The sequence below is a fragment of the Cryptotermes secundus genome, unplaced genomic scaffold (assembly GCF_002891405.2).
Source record: "Cryptotermes secundus unplaced genomic scaffold, Csec_1.0 scaffold238, whole genome shotgun sequence".
NCBI lineage: Eukaryota > Metazoa > Arthropoda > Insecta > Blattodea > Kalotermitidae > Cryptotermes > Cryptotermes secundus.
In genome coordinates, this window is record NW_019728500.1 from 559,944 (window position 1) to 578,218 (window position 18,275).

The following is an 18,275-nucleotide window of genomic DNA, read 5'->3' on the forward strand; positions in this document are numbered from 1 at the left end:
GGCAATCATTGTCACTTCTGTAAAGCCCTTGGGCCACTCTCCACTTTCATATATGGTGTTCATTAGTTTTGTCAGTGTTTTCAAACCACCTTCTCCCAGTAACTTGAGTACATCTCCAGGTACATCATCATCTCCTGTAGCCTTTCCTTTCCACATTTCCTTGATAGCTTTTTCCATCTCCCTTTGTAAAATATATGGTCCTTTCNCCTCTGATCTACTATTCTATTCCCCTGGGAGTCTTCGATGCCAACATTTTGAATCCCATGATTCTCTTTCCATCCTAGTTCTTTTGTCTTCATGTACATCAAATCATAACGTCCTGTCCTTTGAAATTCCATAATCTCATTACATATCTTCTCAAGATATTCCTTTTTGGCCCTGTCCGTGGCTCTTTTCAATTCATTCCTCAGTCTCCTGTATTTCCTCCTGCCTTCTTCATTGTTGACATTCTTCCATTTCCTTCGCTCCTCCATTTTACTCATCATCTCCTGTGTAACCCATGGTTTTCTTGCTATCTTCTCAACTTTACCAACCAAATCACTGATAGTATCTAACATGCATTCTTTTATATTGTTCCACTGCGCTCCAGCATTTCCGCTTTCACCTTCAATTGCACCGAGTTTCCCTTCTAGGGTCTCTTGCACGCTTTGTCTGTTGCAATCTACCATCAACCAATTAGATCCCTCTTCTACCACCCTCCATACCACTTGACCCACAGGAGAAGAGGTGAAACAACACTGTGCTTCATGAACACATTGGAGGACGAGTACTTGAGAACACATGTTGCCACTGACAGATAAAATCTTTTCAGGCTATCAGCCATGTCAGCTGGTTACAAATTACTGACATTTCAGGGACTATTTCCATCATCAAGTTTTGCTGCATTTTTGCAACTTCTCATTGGGAACATGTCAGTAACTCCAATTTTAACCTCAAATACTAAATTTTGTGAAATCTGTTAAGCGATCTGTGAGAAGAAACGCATGGATGGGTGAACGATCAAGACTGAGTTTCCCACTACATGCTCAATTTACATGCTGAATACAAAAAACACATCTGTCAATGTTCATCAATATTATGGATTTAAAAACCCGATACAAGCGACATAGAATTACAGGTATTTACTGTAGATTGTGTTTTCTTCTGATCTGAAGTAATCATAATGAGAACATTTTGAATTACATCATCTTTCAGTTCCAAAAACTCACCAATCTCCTTCACATAGTGTGGTTTCAGAACACAGTACTGCTCTTGTTGTTGCTGTGGTTGTTGTTGTTGTTCTTCTTCTTCTTCTTCTTCATCATCATCATCATCATCACTTCTGTAACAAGAAAGAAACTGCATGAATTCTGTAAAAGGTAACTAGGATTCTATTGTAAACAACTTCAAAACACATTCTTCCAACACACACATAATAACTTCTGCCTGTCATTGCATTTTCCAACTGACCCAATCCTTCCAGCTGCACTATGTCCCTGGGTTCAACTCAACCTCTAACAGAAATGAGTACCAGGAATTTTCCTGGGGGTAAAGGGTGGCCGGTGCATAAAGCTGACGACCTCACAACCATCTGTGAGTCAACTGTTTACAAAATGTGGAAGACTCAAAGTCTGACAACCCTATGGGCCTCCACGGCCTGTTAAGGAGATAGCCTTTTACTTAAGCACGTACATACTGAAAGCCTATAATCACTTATTATATTTCATAAGAAAAGAATTGATATAAAAACTAAAATTTCAAACTATGAGTTGGATATGACCACAATAGGCATGCTACATAGTTTAGACAGCAACAACTGGAAAAACAGGTAGCACACTATATATATCAGACAGCAATGAAGGGCCAACATGCTGGCCATTGCAAATACGTGGGGCAATCCAAAAGTTTCCAAAATTTGAATTTTGTGCGCGAATGGTTATGAGTATACTGAAATACCGCTAGGTGTCTCCTCACACAGTGTGGCAAGCGGCGTCAAGTTGAGTGGCTGGGTTTATTGTTGGTGAACGTATTTCCATTGTTGTGTTTCCGTGAGTTTGCGGTTTTGCAATGGCTGACCTGAGATAGCAGCGTGTCTGTATAAAGTTTTGTTTCAAACTTGGGAAAACCACTGCAGAAATGCACCAAATGTTGAAGCAAGCTTTTGGTGAAAACAGTTTAGGCCAAACACAAACTTGCAACTGGTATAAGCATTTTAAAAATGGCCGAACATTGACTGATGATGACGATCGTTCGGGACGGCTGTCAACGGGCAAAACACCAGAAAATGTCGCGAAAGTTAGGGATCTGATTCTGCAAGATCATAGACTGACCATCCAAAACCTCTGTAACACCTTGGGACTAAGTTATGGTACATGTCAACGAATTTTGTCGGAGGAACTGAACATGAGGAGGACTGCGGTGAAGTTTGTGCCATGACTGCTGCAAAATGAACAGAAGCAGCATCGCTTGGAAGTCTGCAGGGAACTTCAGCAACAGCTTCAAGAGGATCCAAACTTTCTTTCGAAGGTTGTCACTGGTGACGAAAGTTGGGTTTATGGCTACGACCCTGAAAGCAAGCAGCAATTGTCACAATGGAAGAGCCCTTCTTCACCTCAGCCAAAAAAGCTCGACAGGTCAAGAGCAAAATAAGTCCATGTTGATCTGTTTTTTTTATATTGATGGGATTGTTCATAAGGAGTTCGTCCCTCCTGGTCACACAGTCAATAAAGAGTTCTATCACGATGTTCTAAGGCGTTTGAGGGAGGACATGAGGAGAAAACGTCCAGAGAAGTGGCACACGAACGACTGGGTACTCCACCATGACAATGAATGACCGCATACGGCTTACATTGTGCAGGAATTTTTGGCTAAGGACAAGATGGCAGTTGTTCCTCACCCACCATACTCGCCAGACTTAGCTCCATGCGACTTCTTTCTCTTCCCCAAGATGAAAATCAAGTTGAAGGGGCGAAGATTTGATACAGTTGAGGAAATTCAAGCAGGAACGCAGACGGTATTAAACATCCTAACAAAGAAAGACTTCCAGGATGCATTTCAAAAGTGGTAGAAACGCTGAGATTGGTGTATGCGCCCCCAAGGGGACTACTTTGAAGGTGATAGTGCAGAATAAGATCTAGGTAAGATGTAATAGTTTTTATTAATACATTTCGGGAACTTTTGGATTGCACCACGTACAAGTCATCTCTGTGCCCATTAACGAACGAACTTCTAACTGATATTATATTTATGTAAGGGGTAGCTCACAACTCATGCCAAGTTTTCATTGAATTTTTACAGTACTCATGAGCACTCTATTGAGCTCATGACACTTAGAAATAGAACTATAATACATCAATCAATTAACAGGATCAATTTGTCCCAAATTTTGCTATATACTTCACGAAAAAATAAACATCTTTCTGATATTTAAAATCTCAGCTTTACATGTTAAGATCTGGGATAAAAGACTGAGGTCAGAACATTATTGTGGACCTAGAAGTCTCTCTCTTCTAAGTACTAGTGCCAGTTATATGAATTAATTTATATCCTGGATGACATAATTCATTTATCAGTGTAACTTAATCATGTAACAATCAACTAAAATTTCCAACATTACAATTCTTTATTCTTCCTCTCATGATGGAACTTAGGCCTCATGTAGATTATAAAATTCACTAGGAAGAATATAAGTTTAAAAAAAGGCCTGATTCATAACATAATTTGTTCCTTTGACAGCACAGAGATTAACATACCTGTATATATCATCTGAACTAGTTGAACAAGTTGGACTTGGTTCTTCACCTTCATTCACACACTTGCTCTCTACATTAACACCAGGATCTGATTTAATCCCAAATGAGTTTGCTTCTACTATGTCACATTGATCTGAGTTAGAACACGCCACATTATTTGATGCTTCTATCATTAAGTCATCTTTATTTTGCTCTTGTTCAACTACAACTTGAGTCATCATTGTTTCTCCTCCTTCAGATGCCACATCTTCTGCTGTGGGTGGTGAACACACATAAACAGCATCCATTTCTGGATTACTATCAACAGCAATTGACAAACTGTTGATGTCATGTGTTGTCACAGGTGGAGAATACAACATTGAAGGATTCAACATTGGCACTCCAAATGGATTGGCTAGCGATGCTGCACTAATATTTTGAGATATCAGAAGTGCAAATGCAGGATTTGACATCACCAAAGATCTCATTAATGGCTGGTGTTGTAATAGATATTCATAACACATAAGCTGTTGAAAGGTAGATGCCTGTGCTAAGAAGGGATTTGTGTTTGTGAATAATGGGACATCATACATAGCTGGTGCTACTGGAACACTGGTGAACTGTTGTATGAAATCTGATGAGTTGATGTAAGGCATGTTTGGAAATGACTGGCTTTGCATTTCTGTAAAATTTTCACTCTTTTCAGGTGTTTCAGGACCAGTGGATGAGATATGTGACAGACTCTGGAGTTGAGGTCCTGCAGTAAAACCCGGTGGTGGATTCACTGTGACTGTAGATGACCCAAGGTCTGCAGCGATCTAGAAATCATACAGGAAGGTTCTCAGTGCTAATTACAATTCAACAGTATACATTCTGTAGAACAGACTGTAATATCAAAAATTCAGGTCACCAAGTCTTCTTTATTTTGATTTTGCATAAGTAATGAAGCATAATAATGCAGTGATGTAAATAAATAAATTAAATAACAATATTCAGAGAATCAGAGAAGTATCCAATCCAGGCATTTTTAATTTTACCACACTGTACCAAGCGAGAATGGAAAAAACATTGTTTAAAAATGCACACACAAGCGCACACACACATTATAATTTATCACACTCAAGTGTGTGTGTGTGTGTGTTTGTACACATGCACACAGTACTTCTGGAAACAGCTGCCTATTCTCTATCCATGAATAACACTATGCAGCAAACCATAAACAACATTCCTGAAATTCTTCCTCTGAACCATTTAGCCATATACATCTAAAACCTATCCTAATTCTAAAGATAGCTCTGGTCATTCCAGATACCTGAAACCCATGAGAGATAAATCCTTTCACTTCAGTGCTGTCTTTACTGTTTCTGGTAGATTTCACTAATTAAGCACCATGCAGTGGTGATATATGGGGAAGCGGAGGCATAGTTACTTGCATTCTTAGCTTGGCACTGGACAGGCACAAGTGGTCATCTTCAAACCCAGTCAAATAACCATATTTTGCCCGAGTAAGAGGTGTTGACCCCAGAGCCAAGTTGGATACACTGACAAAGAGAAAAATCTCTGACCTTGCCAGGAATTGAACCTGGTCATCAGCTTATAGCCAGACACTTTGTTGATTAAACTACCACAGCTCACATATGACAAACTTAAATCTGGATAAATATATTCAGATTCACAGGTATAAGTTTGTTTTAAACAATTTCAAAACCAAAAATTATGAGCTAATTTGTTCCACATTAATAGTTAATATAAATATAATTCATTATTATTTCCATTATAGTCTGTCAGGAGTTTAATTATTTTTAACAGATTAATTAATGACTATATTATAAAGAGGAAAAATAAGTACATTATTTTTATCTATTGCAGATTTGGTATTTTTGTGGATATATACATGGAGTGTTCAAAAAGTATTGAACCTTTGGTTGGCAGAAATATATTTATTGATCTGGAGGTACAAAACTCTAATCCCTTTCAAAGTAGTCTCCTTGGTAAGGCACGCACTTCTCTCAGTGCTTCCGCCATTGTTGGAAACAATTCTGGAACGCGTCTTTTGGAATAGTGATCAGCCGGGCTGTCGCATTCCGCATGATGTCTTCTCTTGACTCAGATCGGGCTCCTTTCAGCGGCATTTTCAGCTTGGGAAATAGCCAAGTCACACGGAGCCATGTCGGGGGAGTAGGGAGCCTGACAAACCACAGGGATGTTGTGTTTGGCAACGAAAGTCTGAATCAGATGCGCAGAATGGGCGCGTGCATTATCATGATGGAGCTGCCAAGGTTTGCTGCCCACAGATCCAGTTGTCTGCACCACACAGCATCATGAAGGCGATGAAGGACCTCCGGGTAATATTCCTTTGTGATGGTTTGGCCTTGTGGTGCGTACTTATGATGCACAACCCCACTGGAGTCGAAGAAAACGGCCAACATGACCTTGACATTGCTGCGGACCTGTCGTGTTTTTTTTGGGGGGGGGGGCCTCTGGGATGTCAGATGTTTCCACTGTGACGACTGCATCTTGGTTTCCAGGTCGTACCCATAAACCCACGACTCATCACCTGTGATCACGGTGTTCACAAAAGTTGGAGTTACTGTTTGCATTGTCCAGCATGTCCTGTGCGGTTTCCAGACGGCGTTGCTTCTGCTCCACTGTTAGTAGTTTCGGTACGAATTTCGCAGACTCTCCTAATGCCCAAATCCTCGGCCAAAATTGAATGTACCGATCCAATGCTTACCTCTATCTCGTTCGCAAGTTCTCAGACTGTGATACAACAGTCCTCCATGACCAAAGTCCGCACTTGCTCAATGACATTCTCATTTCGGCTTGTTGAGGGTCTGCCTGAATGCGGTTCACTGTCCACTGATGTGCGGCCATCTTTGAAGTGGCTGTACCATTCCTTTATCCGTGAGTTGCTCATGGCATCGCCCCTGAAAGTCTGTTGAATCTTACGAATGGTTTCCACTTGGGTATCACCAAGCTTTTGGCAAAATTTGATGCAATATCACTGCTCATGTTGTTCCGTCATTTTAAACCTTACTGGAATCCGACGAGTGCTCACTACATGTCCTCACTCATAGGCTGACTGCCAGTGACTGGCGCTTTCTGCGGGCGGGGAAAAAATTCATGACAGCGCATGAATGTCCCCTCCACATCTCCACCGAAGGGAGCCTCCCGCGCTTCATTGGTTTATGTGGAAAAAAAGAACGTTCGATACTTTTTGAACACACCACGTATATACCTCCTCTGTTACTTTCTTTTCCTGCCATGGACCTAATACAATGCACCTAAAGACATCATGGAACTCGTTCTCTGCTCTTACCAATACGAACCAGCAGCCCTGGTCACTGAAGTGCTGTGGAAGTACTGCAGTAAGTTGTTTGATGTGATTCAAATCCTCATTCCCAGTGCATTTTTTCAGTCACAAGAATAAACTTTACTTTTTAATCTCAGCAATTTATTTGAAATTTTAACTAACATTTTGTGATATTGGAACCTGGGTAGCTCAGTCAGTACAATGATTAGGCTACAGGTAGGATGACTGGAGAATCAGTGTCCAGTGTCAAGTAGGGGCAGAGATTTTACTCTTCACCACCACACCCAAACTGGCTCCAGGGACCACCCAGCCACTTATGCAATGGGTACCAGTGGATAATTTTCAAGGGGCAAATAGGCTGTGGAATGAAGCTGACTCCTACATCCATCTAATGTAGAAGGGTAAGAATGGAGCTATACCTCGACTCATCCATATGTCTTTACATTGTGTTTAATTATGCACAGGGAAAACTGTACTTCGTAATTTCATATGATACTAACAAGAAATGCAACCATACTTTGAGCTAAGAATGGGAATTCTTAGCTGCGTGTATAAGCAGTGTTCATTCATTAATTCCACTTCACTGTATTACTAGAGAAGGCAAAATTGGTTTGTATTTCTTTCACTCTATTGATGTTAGTAGATAGAGATTTCTGGAAGTATATCATTTCCAATAACTCTATTCAAGTGTACATATTAGTTTGCCTCTCAAACTACAGTAACAAGTATGATCTCATGATCTGTAATCAGTAGTGATATATCTGACATTTAACGTAAGTAAAGTGAGAAAACTGTCAAAATGCATAGCACATTATAAATATGAGATTTTTGTGTGCGCACACATGTTCTTGAAGTATGTTTTAGTATTTGATAGTAATTATCTTGAGAAAATGTATACAAGAGATTAATCATACAACTGAAGGTTACAATTTCTGTGTGGTGCATTTTACGTAATACATATTAAATGAAATTAATATTGGGTAATATTTGTTGAAAAGATAACACAACGTTCACCATGATTCCTAGTTTGAGATCCACCAGACCTGATACTGACAGAGGTATGACTTTGGGTAGGGAAAAGCAATGACGACATTGTTACTTCAGCAGACTAAGCAGTCAGAATGGCTACATATTGCCTGGCAGGGTAGCTGCTGACAGCAGAGAGCATTTAATTTTCTTCAAAGATCCTCACTAAAAAAACAAAAAATGAATCTTTCAGATAAAATCTTGCACTGTATTACTTTATGCAGTAACAATTCTAACAGGCCTTATATTAATTTGTTTGGGAAATGGGGGGGGGGGCAAAAGACGAGACAGTGTGCTACTGGCAAAATTTTATTTTGACCAAAATACTGTACAGACCAAACCAAACAATAACAATCTTTATTTACAAGATATCGCTTAACAGAACAGTTTTCTCCCCCAAACAAAATTCCTGAAATTTTGTCTTAAATTATGCACTGGAAAACTTTTTGAGATTGAGCCAAATCCTTTCTGAGGTATTGATCTACAATTTAAATTCTGAGTGAAGCTTTTCATGTCTACACCACTTCACTTGAAACCCAAATGTGGTCTTTAAAAAAGATCCAATTAAATATTTAACAAACTGAAAATGTATTAGACCTAAGTTGTAGAATTCAGTGAGATAACATTGTACAATATACACATTTATTTGATACAGTGAAACATTAATGTGATGATAACCATCAACTAAGGTTTTCTGGGCCACTCTAAAGAGACAACATGAAAAATACGAGGGGGGACCCAAAAATAACCGGAAACGACTTGTTGCGCACGCATGCTTTGTAGTTACGAGTTGTGCTGCTAGGTGGTGTTAGCTGGGGGTCTCCCGCGACTGTTAGTGAGCTGGCATCAGTCTGAGTTAAGTGGTTTGTCTGTGGTGCTCTGTTGTGTGCGTTCCTGTTTCAACCCTTTGGCGATTAGTGAGATGGCCGACCAGAAGGAACAAAGAGTGTGNGTTCCTTCTGGTCGGCCATCTCACTAATCGCCAAAGGGTTGAAACAGGAACGCACACAACAGAGCACCACAGACAAACCACTTAACTCAGACTGACGCCAGCTCACTAAGAGTCGCGGGAGACCCCCAGCTAACACCACCTAGCAGCACAACTCGTAACTATAAAGCATGCGCACACAACAGGTCGTTTCCGGTTATTTTTGGGTCCCCCTTCGTATAGTACACTTTCCAAACTCTGTTTTCTGATCACCAGTATATATGGCAAAATGCCAGTACTTCTGAAATTAATACTTACTCCACATTAAAAACAAATTACTGATTAACAAATTGGTTTAATCTTCTGAGGTTACGTGTACAGTTAATAGGTGAGGACATGGTACTATAAAATAAATGACAGTATCCAAACAATGCCTGCCACTGGGATCAGGCATTTTAGAATGCACTTCTGTGGAAAAGAGATTTACGTGGGTTACTTCAAAGGTCATGACAACTATTTTTTTGGGGCAAACACGTTATGAAGAAAGTTCAAAATATACTTACGAAAGAGCATCATATACCCTTCCGATTGGCATAGTCAGATCAGGTAGATGTGAAGAGGCATAGGTATAGTAGGCAAAAAAAACTGCACATTAGGGAATGACTGGTTTTTTTCATTCTTTAATCCTCGAAAAATTCAATTGTGATTAAGAAATAAAAATTCAATGAGAGTTTCATAAAATTTGATGCACAGTTGCCTGGTCAATCCCTGTATGTCTCTTGAACTCCTTCAGAGACCAGCGCCTATCTTCCTCGATGCACTGGGTGATCACGGCACGAGAAACATCGGTATGAATGGACACAGGGCGTCCACTATGTTGCAAGTCGGCACTTGCTTCTCTTCCAAGTTGGAATGCTTCTATCCATCTTGCAAATCACCCAGAGCTTCCACAAGCTCTGAGTGACATTCAGTCGCATTTCTGCCGCGAAGCACTGCTATTTTCACGTAACAACGCCGTTCCAGCCAGCTAACGTTCATTCTCGACGAAGGTTATGATCACACTGACTTCACGCTGGACTCGCTTCATTGTCCTTGTTCTTCCGCATCATTTAGCAGCATCATTATAAATCAGACGTTTCTGTCTCTCAGCAGCAAATTTGGAAATTCCGGTCAGAGCTTTCTAAATTTTGGAAAAATTATGTTGCCATGACTTCTGAAGTAACCCACATATATGAGTATTCTACTCTCCTTCTACTAGTTATATGTGGGTGCATGATCCTTGTGCAGGAAAGCACATGGAAGAACATCCTGCATGTTCAATACTCTCTCAATATAGCACGCACAGGAAAAGTGCATCTGCAATAAGTAAAAATGGACGAAAGAACAATGTCTGTTCTATTGCTGTCAACTTCTCATAAAAAAAACAAACTCCTTGGTTTTAGTCCGCAAGCGAACTATACCGACTGAGCAACCGCTGCTTGTCGGCAAAGTTAGTGCCAAATTTAGTGGATGGAGGGCGTCGCATGGTCAGTGCAACGAATCCCCACAGCATAACAGATTTAATGCTGGCAGCAACACACAGCTGTCTGCTTTGACCTCAGAGTGGATGGAGATACTGCCAGAGGAAAAAGTAAGATTGCTATATTTGGGCTCAGAAAGTAGTTTTAGGTATTCTATGCTCTGCCATCTGGCAAGAAAAGTACTAACCCAGCATGACTGAATTTCCCACTGCTATATGAATTCTGAAAGTGTAATGAAAATGGCTGTAGTAAATTTCTAATGATAACATAATGACTTACATCACTAACTCGTGATGAAGCACCTTCATTCAAGTTTTTAGACACACAATCTATTATATCATGTATACACAATAGGTAACAGCATATATGAACCTCATTCACTCACAGAACTTGGAAATCTGCCTATGGCCATGTTGATTTTAACCATATTCTTATTACTTCTACCTCAGAGAGGCAAATCTAGGTTTGAAACACAAACTGCCCTATCAAAATCTTCAATTTCTGAAATCCATAAATTTATTTCAATTTTTGATGACTTCAGCTTTTCATATAAACTGATGATACTTGAACTCTGTCCTTGCAGAAAAACATTCTGTGAATTTGACAATCCAAACTTATCTGCTTAATATGCCACCTGACCAAGGTTCTCACTACTGCTGGATAAAGCCTCAAATTCCATTTTCTCATTTCAGCAGAAAAAATTTAATACTCAATAAAGTTGACATGATGATAACATCCTTTACTTTTTCCACTAATACTGGAAACTCAGTGATTATGTAAAAAAAATGCATATGGTTCTACTGTTTACTACATATCAGACAATAGAATATTGGCCCAATTTCTACCAAACCATCCAATGGTCTCATAGACATTGATGTATTAGAATGACATTCTTATCAGAGTGATCACCAGGGCCTGGACTTTGATGACATGTCATCTTCTTTTCCTTGTATCCTATGCGATGCTCTTAAATATATAAATCTTGGATATGAGCTGCTGGTTACAGATATGTAAATTTTATAGGTAATTTTCTGTCATTTTTTGACATTTTTAGGTTTAAGGTCATTTTTTTTTCATTTTTGGGGTAATTTTTTGGTAAGTTTTTGGGCTTCTAAGGGTATTTCTTGTCATTTTTGGCCATTTTAGGGAATTTTTCTTCATATGTTTTCTGAAATGTGAATAATATGGAAGTGAAGTGTTCTTTCTTTTCTCCTTTAGGTCATTTTTCTGGATTTTTTGTCATTTTTTAAATATTTTCAGGTCATCAAAATCCGGGCCCTGCATATTACATTTTTGGGTCATATTTTAGGTCATTTTTTAAATATTTTCAGGTCACCATGCGAAATACATCATCTGCAATACATGCATTTTTAGTGCATCAGTTCCAACACCAACATCTGATGCTGATAACACTGGAGTAGGTGAAAGCAGCCTAAGTGTCCAATGTTGGGCACACTCCCTTATACAACATGACACCATTAGAGTTTATACTAAGAAGAAAGACCTGGCACAAGATTATACTCAGTTTGATTAAGTACAATATCAATCAATTGGCCAAGAAATATATGGCTGCCCTTCAACTTGTGTGTCTGACCATTCATAAGCAATATATGGAAGTGTTTTATGTATGTGTATGTGTGTGTGTGTGTGTGTGTGTGTGTGCATGTTTCTCTTTACCACTTAAGCACTGTACCATGCAAAATATTTGGTTTTATCTCTTGCTGGGCAGCAAAAGCATGGAAATCACTAAACTTCTGCCATTCTGCTAATTTGATGAGAAATGACAGGCAACTATAAAGATAATGGAGTTGTAAGTAGATTAGTATGAGACAGATGTCATTAAATCCAGAGATAGAAAGCTTAAAATAATATATATTACTTAAAATTAAATTTCATTAGCTGTTGCAGTAGAGTTACCCTCTGCAGTTGTGGTGCTAGTGGTAACGGCGATGGTGGTGGCTGCGGCATTTTCATTCTGTTTGTTTTATATTCTGCCAGGCCCTCATCTACCAGAAGATCATTAATATGGACATCTTCATTACCAGAAGTGTCCACCAAGGCTACTTCCAGCTCACGTGCCTGCAAGTGTCACATACTAGTACAATAAATTTCTTCATGACATAAAGAAGAGGGCAAGGAGGGTTTCCATGTCATCTGTCTTCTAAAATACTTTCAGAGAAGGTTATGATACAAAAATCTGTGGGGATTAGGAGTGAAGCAAGTTTTCTGAGAGAAATTTTTAAAATCCCAAAAAAATAATGCGAGACAGACACAACGTGCTGGGATGAATAAGCTCTACACATGAAAATATAAAATAAAGAAGCTTACTTCAGGCATTAAATGCAAAAGACTGGTTTAAATAAAAAAAATTACTGTTCAAACAAGAAGCAAGAGAACAAAAATTTCCAAAATTTTATGAAAATGTGACTGCAAGATGTGACAGCATTAGTTTGTTCATATACTGAAGTACTTTTCTCTCTCAGAGGTTTCAATTGACATTAAAATCTGAATCATTGATGGATTCCTTGCTTAAATTCAAATTAAACCAAAACCAGGATTAAACACACTGAGTGATAAACCCGAACTTCTAGTCACTAGTTCTGACAGAATGCATAATAATTCTATTTTGAAATCGGAAAAAAAGTATTGGAATTCCAATTAACAGACCTATAACTCTGATATAATACAATGAGCATACATATTGTAGCATGTTTTGCCACTGAAGACGCCGTTCGGATTGTTAATTGGTTTATTTAACAACCTACAAATCTCGGCTACAATTAATTACAACACTGTTACGGGTTTACACAATTTACAAACCCTACACACTATTCTGTCCACTCTTTGTAAGCCTGTACGTCACATTGGTCTTATGTTCATTTATTGCCTATACAAATCTACAAAATCTGTTATACAGCTTATAAAAAATGAGAAAATTAGTAGAACAAAAGGTAAGAAATCAATATGAAACAAATAACAAATTCAAAATAAAGCAAACAACACATAACAAATACATAAGTCACTTTCACTCATATTGCACTAAATATAAATATTAAAGACAAAGCATTTGGTTTTATTACTATTACAGTTTCAAGCTATAAGGAGGCCACATTATCAACATACCTACAAATTATATATATTTAAATCTAATTTTTCACCATTTAGCCCAATGTTTGGATACTTAGCTCAGTGCCAAAATTGTGTAACACACACACTTAAGTATCAACATGCTGTCAACAGGAAACATTAAAACAAAGTAACCAATTATGACTTGGGATTTACATGTTTATGCAGGAACATGGGTAAGGCAGCACATGAGATGGACTGTGAAAAATACAATGGAAACATCTTAGTCATGTCAAGTTGCATCCAGATACTACAGCCTCAATCACATCATTCCCTTGACCCTTACTATTCTATTCTTACCTTCCTTACAGCAAAATCCTGGAAATATGACTGAAATAGAGTAAAACCTCCATTTCAGGTTTAATTTAAACACTAAACTGAGGAAAATATTAACTGGAATTAATTTAAAACTGAGATTACTGACCTGAGATCACTGAAATTTAAGAGTAAATGGGGAAAAACCTTAAACCAAGGAACATTAAGAAGAGGTTTCACTGTACTGGGTCTTAGGACATAACTTACGACAATTTTTAAAATCCATCGCAATTAATTTAACTGCAGGTAATTTAACACTGAGATTACTTAACCTGAGATCACTGAAATTTAAGAGTAAATGGGGAAAACCTCAAACCAAGAAACATTAAGAAGAGGTTTCACTGTACTGGGACATAACTTACGAATCATGACAATTTTTAAAATCCATCGCAATTAATTTAACTGCAGGTAATTTAACACTGAGATTACTTAACCTGAGATCTTTGAAATTGAAGAGTAAATGAGGAAAAACCTTAAACCAAGGAACATCAAGGAGAGGTCTCACTGTATTGTATCATAACTTCTCAGTAATGATAATTTTTAAAATCCCAAGGAATGCTTAATTACATACCTAAATCATGTATTCATTCTAACTTGCTTAGACAGTAACATTCTAGAATGAAGTATCTATCAAACGTTACAGTACCTCATGATCGACTGAGGAGATGACAGCCACAAGATTTTTATCTGACACCAACTCAAGAAAGCGCTTACTAACTTTACGGGGCCATTTTTCTGCACCACCAGTTGGCACTAGATTGACAAGACTAGCTTTGATTGCTTGAATTGGAAATTCTGCAAAGTCGCGATGCATGAAGCGCAAGTCACTTTTCTTCACCCTACCAGTCGTACCATAATCAACAAACAGCACCTGCAACAACAAAACACGAGTTCTAAAAGGTGCTAATGATGGTATATTATAACTGTCCAGTACTCTGAAACAACACATTTCAGAGAGCAGATCCACATGTCCTCAGGTGAAAAGGTACATGACTACCCATCATTTCACTAGAAGATTAAAATGGTTCCAATTTCAGAAATATTGTGTTCTTTCAGAACAGTAGACAATGGACAAAGTCCAGAGGTCTGTATTTTTTTTTCTGAAAGGAACTGAACCTGACTGTTCCCCGTATGCAAGTTATGTGATCTTACGGTACTCTCTATAATTCACTCTTACCTGCACATCATGGAAAGTGAGCATTGCAGTAATGCATACCCTATGCCATTCATTACTGTAAGGAGCCATACAATACTGACCAATTTTGATTGTTGGAACTGGCATATTGTAATTATTTGCTTCCTGTTTATAGAATTCTCTGAAACAATACAAGCAAAAGTACAGTAGTTCATAAAATACAGTAAACACTTAACTTGATGCTAACACAAAAGTCTGTCACAATCATGAGACCTGAGATGGCTACTATATGGATGACTGCGATCTGATTGCAGACAGATGATGGAACTCTCTACAAGCCAGAAGGTCATGGTTTCAATTCCTGATGAGGTCACTGGACCTTATTAATTCACCTAATCCCTCCAGTCGCACTATGACTTTGGGGTCAACTCAACCTCTAATAGCAATGAGTACCAGAAATCTTCCTGTGGGTAAAGGGCGGCCAGCAGGTCCATAAGGCTGACAAACTCAATGACATCTGCAAGTGGACTGTCTAGAAAGTGCGGAAGCTTTGACATCTCACAATCCTATGGGCCTTCATGGCCTGTTTCAAGGACAGCTTTACCTTTACCTTTCTTACCTGCTACAATTCAGTCGATGGATTATAACAACACAACTGCACCCCTCCACAGACTGTAAAGTGTATTATGCTTAAAATATCCTTCAGGGTGCATCCTCAGAAAACAAAGACATAGATCAGTACATTATCATCCCTGAAAAGTTATTGAGTAAAACCATGAAACACCTCGGTCCAAATAATACTGTATTAAACATCCTGCCGCATTAGTTCAGCACATGATGTATATTGTAACGTATTTCGTTCGAAGCTCGTTGGTCACGTGTGTAAGTTCGTATCCCACTTCTGACACCAGTGTAACGTGTTTCTGGTTACTGAATACGCCGTAGAGATCGTTAACTGGTTTATTTAACAATCTACAAGTAACGGCTACAATTAATTATTACACAGTTGCGGGGTTTCACACTTTATAACCCTAATCGCATTAATCTGTTAACACTGTTGTGGGGTTTCACGATTTATAACCCTATGCGCAAATCAGTTCACTCTGTCTTCAGTAGTCTACACGTATACAGTAGGGGAGCTATGTATCACTGTATCCACGCTCCCAATTACACAACCACACACACGTCCGGTTCTTCTTTCCGCAATGGCTGCTATACTCCAACTGTAGTCGGCTGACTGGAGAACTGTTGATAACATACTCGCTCGACTGCTACTTAACTCTGCGGTAGACACATTACAACTCGGCAGCTGTCACAGTACAACTCGGAACTGTCTTCGGCGATGGCCAGGTTACAACTGAAGTTGCCGACTGCTACAGTAGAACTGACTGGTAGCTGCTGTGCAGCTCATATATATAGCTGCAGTGCTTGCCTGTTGCGTAATGAGTGCCACGTCACAGTAGGAAGTTGATCACGGGTACGTAGCATTGCGCGTTACGTCACCGCGGAGGGGTGTTAGGGAGCGCTACGTTACCGCCACGCGCTTGTGGCCTGAGTTGCCACGTTGCAGTTGGGTAGGGAGGGGTTCTCCGTTGCACAACATGTTACAATATGTATAATACAATCTTGTAAATGGAACACTTCTGTAGCTTGCTGGTTAGAACACTTCTTAGTCCATGCATGGCACATTTCAGCAACATGGGCCCATCATCAGATACATATGCTCAATCAAAGTAGCTTATATCCTGATCGAGATCTGAGCTCAGCACCATCTGAATACTTGTCTAAAGTAGAACTGCTACACTACATGATGTCACAACTCAAAACACTTCAATATAAATTATTAAGTTTTGACAAGAAACTTTTTCACAATATTTCAGTGTAGTTATATTTGTTTGCTTTCTTGTGTAGTATACTACAGTAGAAAAAGTGACATGAAATACGGAAATTTTATTGGTGATTATGAAGCTACTGACAGATTTGAAAATCATAAGCTCTTATGCACTTAAGCTTGACATGAATGCTATATACTTACTGAATCTCATTCATAAGTGCATCAAGTGCCAAATGAGTCTTTCCTCCTCTCAACTGTATCCAGAAATTCTGAGGTGTATATATTTCTGCCACTAACACCTCAAGAAATCCTCCTGGTGTAGCTTCAGGTGGTATTTTCTCATATGGAAGCGTTCCTTTAGGACCAATTACTTCAGGTGGATATAAATCTGCAAAGAGATTTTGTGGCTGTCCACAAAGATAAAAGCAACAATATATGAATTCATACGTTATAAGTTACGTTGCAGGGATAGAGAAATGATACTGAAACTTCTTCTGACCACTACGAAACCCAACAGGAACTATACTGAACAAAGCAGCTCATTTACTGTCAACCCAGTCCTTCTTCTTGTTCAGCATGTGCCTGGTTCTGATTCCTTATGATTACATATCATTGCACTTCTGATTCATTATATAAAACCTGATAACTGACAGGCTGTCGTTAAATATAACTGTAACAATAATGCACAAAAATGTAAGGTTCACTATATAAAACTTGATAACTGACAGTAAAAGTAAAAAAGTAAAGCTAGCCCTGTACCAGGCCGCGAAGGCCCATAGGGTTGTGAGACGTTGAGGGTCCCACATCATCTAGACAATTGGTGAGATATTCTGTGCGCCCCCCCACACACTACATGTGTAAAATGTTGGATTCAATTCTTGTGGATTTCTTCTTTTGATTTGAACAGAGTTCCATTTTATAATTCAAATTCTTACCTTCTGTCATCCCTGTTATAAAATTCTGTCTCTACTATCAAGGTGGCAGCCGCAAAAAGAAACAGAAAGTGGCAGATATGTCAGCAGGACTGACACAAGCCTAACTGCCACACAGGTGACATCTTCCCCCCCCCCTCAAACACACACACACACACACACACACACGTCAAAAACACCAAACTCCGCTCAGAGCTTCATCACAGTTTGTAACACAAAATGTACAGACACTGTGATGAAAAACATCACAAAGGCCCTGTAACAGGCCATGAAGGGCCACAGGGTGAGACATCAAGGCTCCCACTGAAGCCACTACTGAGCAACGGCTAGTGAAGACTGTTACAGACTGAGAAGGCCTAGAGTGTCGTGTAGTGGTTTATGAAATGTGTACAACAGTGACTGCCTCTGTCTTCAGGGTCAAAGAGTAACCCAGCAA

The 18,275-nt window shown here is 39.1% G+C and overlaps 1 protein-coding gene across 6 annotated transcripts in view; it reads right to left on the reverse strand.

The window, feature by feature from the left end:
- The window catches only part of LOC111865189 (tudor domain-containing protein 5), a 54,741-nt gene that overhangs the window by 8,828 nt on the left and 27,638 nt on the right, over positions 1-18,275 (reverse strand). For all 6 annotated transcript variants that reach the window (XM_023853015.2, XM_023853014.2, XM_023853016.2 and 3 more), the window contains exons 9-14: positions 17,109-17,314; positions 15,116-15,254; positions 14,585-14,809; positions 12,415-12,576; positions 3,732-4,528; positions 1,209-1,321 (exon numbers count right to left, since the gene is read on the reverse strand). In XM_023853015.2, the coding sequence (XP_023708783.1) occupies positions 1,209-1,321; positions 3,732-4,528; positions 12,415-12,576; positions 14,585-14,809; positions 15,116-15,254; positions 17,109-17,314 (1,642 nt within the window). The remainder of the gene's footprint in view (positions 1-1,208; positions 1,322-3,731; positions 4,529-12,414; positions 12,577-14,584; positions 14,810-15,115; positions 15,255-17,108; positions 17,315-18,275) is intronic.